This window comes from Penaeus monodon, chromosome 23 (genome assembly GCF_015228065.2).
Source record: "Penaeus monodon isolate SGIC_2016 chromosome 23, NSTDA_Pmon_1, whole genome shotgun sequence".
Taxonomy (NCBI): domain Eukaryota; kingdom Metazoa; phylum Arthropoda; class Malacostraca; order Decapoda; family Penaeidae; genus Penaeus; species Penaeus monodon.
In genome coordinates this window covers 20,428,253-20,428,716 of record NC_051408.1, presented here as the reverse complement: position 1 = coordinate 20,428,716, position 464 = coordinate 20,428,253, and the positions used below count along the sequence as shown (strand labels likewise).

Sequence of the window (464 nt, the reverse complement as noted above, 5' to 3'; positions counted from 1 at the left end):
TATTTTATTTGTAATTTGATGCCTCTTCTAAGTGCCTACTTCACTCATAGATGTTTGATATTTATAGAATCTTTCATTAAATGCGAGATTCCTTCAATTAACTTTCATTTATAAGTACAGTAATGCCTATTAATCTACATATTACATTTTATTCATTCATACAGGGGCAGTACCATAAATGTAATGCAGTGTTATTTATTTTGTGCAGTTAAGGAATATTGTTATTTCAGATATGCACATAATGTAATTGGAGTTGGTGCATTTGTTGTAAATGATGAGGATGAACTGCTTGTTGTGCGGGAAAGATTTCATACAAGACCACATTGGAAGCTACCAGGTGGATATGTTGAACCAGGTAATACAAAAAGTACTTTTTAAAGTAGTGATAGAAAAAGGCTATTTTTCAATACATTTTGCAACACATGAGTTTTAGAATATAATGTCATTTTAATTTATGGAGAGAT

The 464-nt window shown here is 30.2% G+C and overlaps 1 protein-coding gene across 1 annotated transcript in view; it reads left to right on the top strand.

The window, feature by feature from the left end:
- Positions 1-464, top strand: part of LOC119587884 (nudix hydrolase 2-like) — an 8,938-nt gene that overhangs the window by 7,462 nt on the left and 1,012 nt on the right. The window contains 1 exon segment of the mRNA XM_037936591.1: positions 231-355. Coding sequence (XP_037792519.1) covers positions 231-355 — 125 coding nt within the window.